Genomic DNA, 1,449 nt, shown 5'->3' on the forward strand with positions numbered 1-1,449 from the left:
GAGGTGATTGAACTTCTTGTTTAATTAGGCAATGCAAATAGTAAGCACTTTTATTGAAATGAAAGAAAAAAATTAATTACAAATCCTTCAATAACCTACCAATCACTTATTCATCTTGGGCTTATACATGAAATTCCAATATTATTCTTTTCCTATTAGAAACTTATGTAATTGCGTAATACATATATAGCTCGACTTTCTATTAATCAATCAATTATGTGCTATTTTGAAAAGAGCCCTTCTGACCTTCTGGTCGATCTGCCAAGTTTCACATTCTTTCGTGGGAAAATACATGCAGCTAGCTTCTTTATTACCAATTCAGATATATAATGGACCTTCCCATGCAATTTCCACGAAGGAGAACTCTTACCAGAAATCAAACTGCCCCAGCTTTCATGAATTTATATTTATATGTCGATTGTCGACAGAGAGCAAACTTCGTTCAGGCCCTGATTCTCTCTTTCGTGTACCTTTGTTGTCATCCACACCCACCTCTCTTTCCTCGAAGTTTAATTTTCCCTCCCTTCTAGGTCTTTATTCTTTTCTTAATTACTTCATGCAACATGTTCCCCAGCTATATATATGAACCTCTTCACCCTGATTAATTAATTTATAGGTGTAGCTTTTCCGATTGAGGACTTTCATCGATCTATCACGTACAGTTAGTTAATTATAATGGCGTGCCAGAATGGAGTGGTGTTTGAAGATTTCTTCCCAGCGATGGTGGACAAGTTGGGAGCGGAAGGATTCATGAAGGAGCTCAGCAACGGCTTTCGGCTTTTGATGGACAGAGAGCGAGGCGTGATCACGTTTCAGAGCTTGAAGAAGAACTCCGGCTTGTTGGGGTTGCAAGGTATGAGCGACGATGAGGTGAGGAGTATGATCAACGAAGGTGATTTGAATGGTGATGGGTGCTTGAATGAGATGGAGTTTTGTACACTCATGTTTAGGTTGAGCCCTGCTATGATGGAAAATTCTGTGGAGTTGTTAGAGGAAGCTTTTGCTGATTATCATGATCATATACAGTGATTGATTTCTTCTTATGTGGAAATTTCTTTGTTCGATTGTGTTGTATGTCATCCGATCTTTTTGTTTCCATCATCGTCCGAGTTTGTAATTTCAGCTAGTTAAGATTATTATAAGCGACTATTGAGTTCGTATGATCATGGTATATCTGTTTGCTTTCCAAGGTAAGTTATTTTTTTCTTTCTCTATGGCAATGATGGGATAGATAGATCAACAGTAATGAAAACAAAGGAGGTGGAAATCAAATTTGGTATAGGGAAAGTCGAGATGTAAACTTCAAAAGGGGATTCATATGATGAAACAAGAATGCCGTGAGAGATTCAATAAGCTTGGATGTCATTCAACACCACACTCCTCATGTTGTGGCTTTGAGCAATGCACTTATATGAGCAATTAGGGACAGATTAAATCTGTCTCAGTTAA

At 37.9% G+C, this 1,449-nt stretch overlaps 1 protein-coding gene across 1 annotated transcript; it reads left to right on the forward strand.

The window, feature by feature from the left end:
- The first annotated feature begins 529 nt into the window (after positions 1–529).
- On the forward strand, positions 530–1,126 carry LOC126786477 (calcium-binding protein PBP1-like). The gene has a single exon (XM_050512311.1). The coding sequence runs from the start codon at positions 676–678 to the stop codon at positions 1,027–1,029; it is 354 nt and encodes a 117-aa protein (XP_050368268.1). The 5' UTR covers positions 530–675; the 3' UTR covers positions 1,030–1,126.
- Positions 1,127–1,449: the final 323 nt, after the last annotated feature.

The sequence above is a fragment of the Argentina anserina genome, chromosome 3, assembly GCF_933775445.1.
Source record: "Argentina anserina chromosome 3, drPotAnse1.1, whole genome shotgun sequence".
Lineage (NCBI taxonomy): Eukaryota > Viridiplantae > Streptophyta > Magnoliopsida > Rosales > Rosaceae > Argentina > Argentina anserina.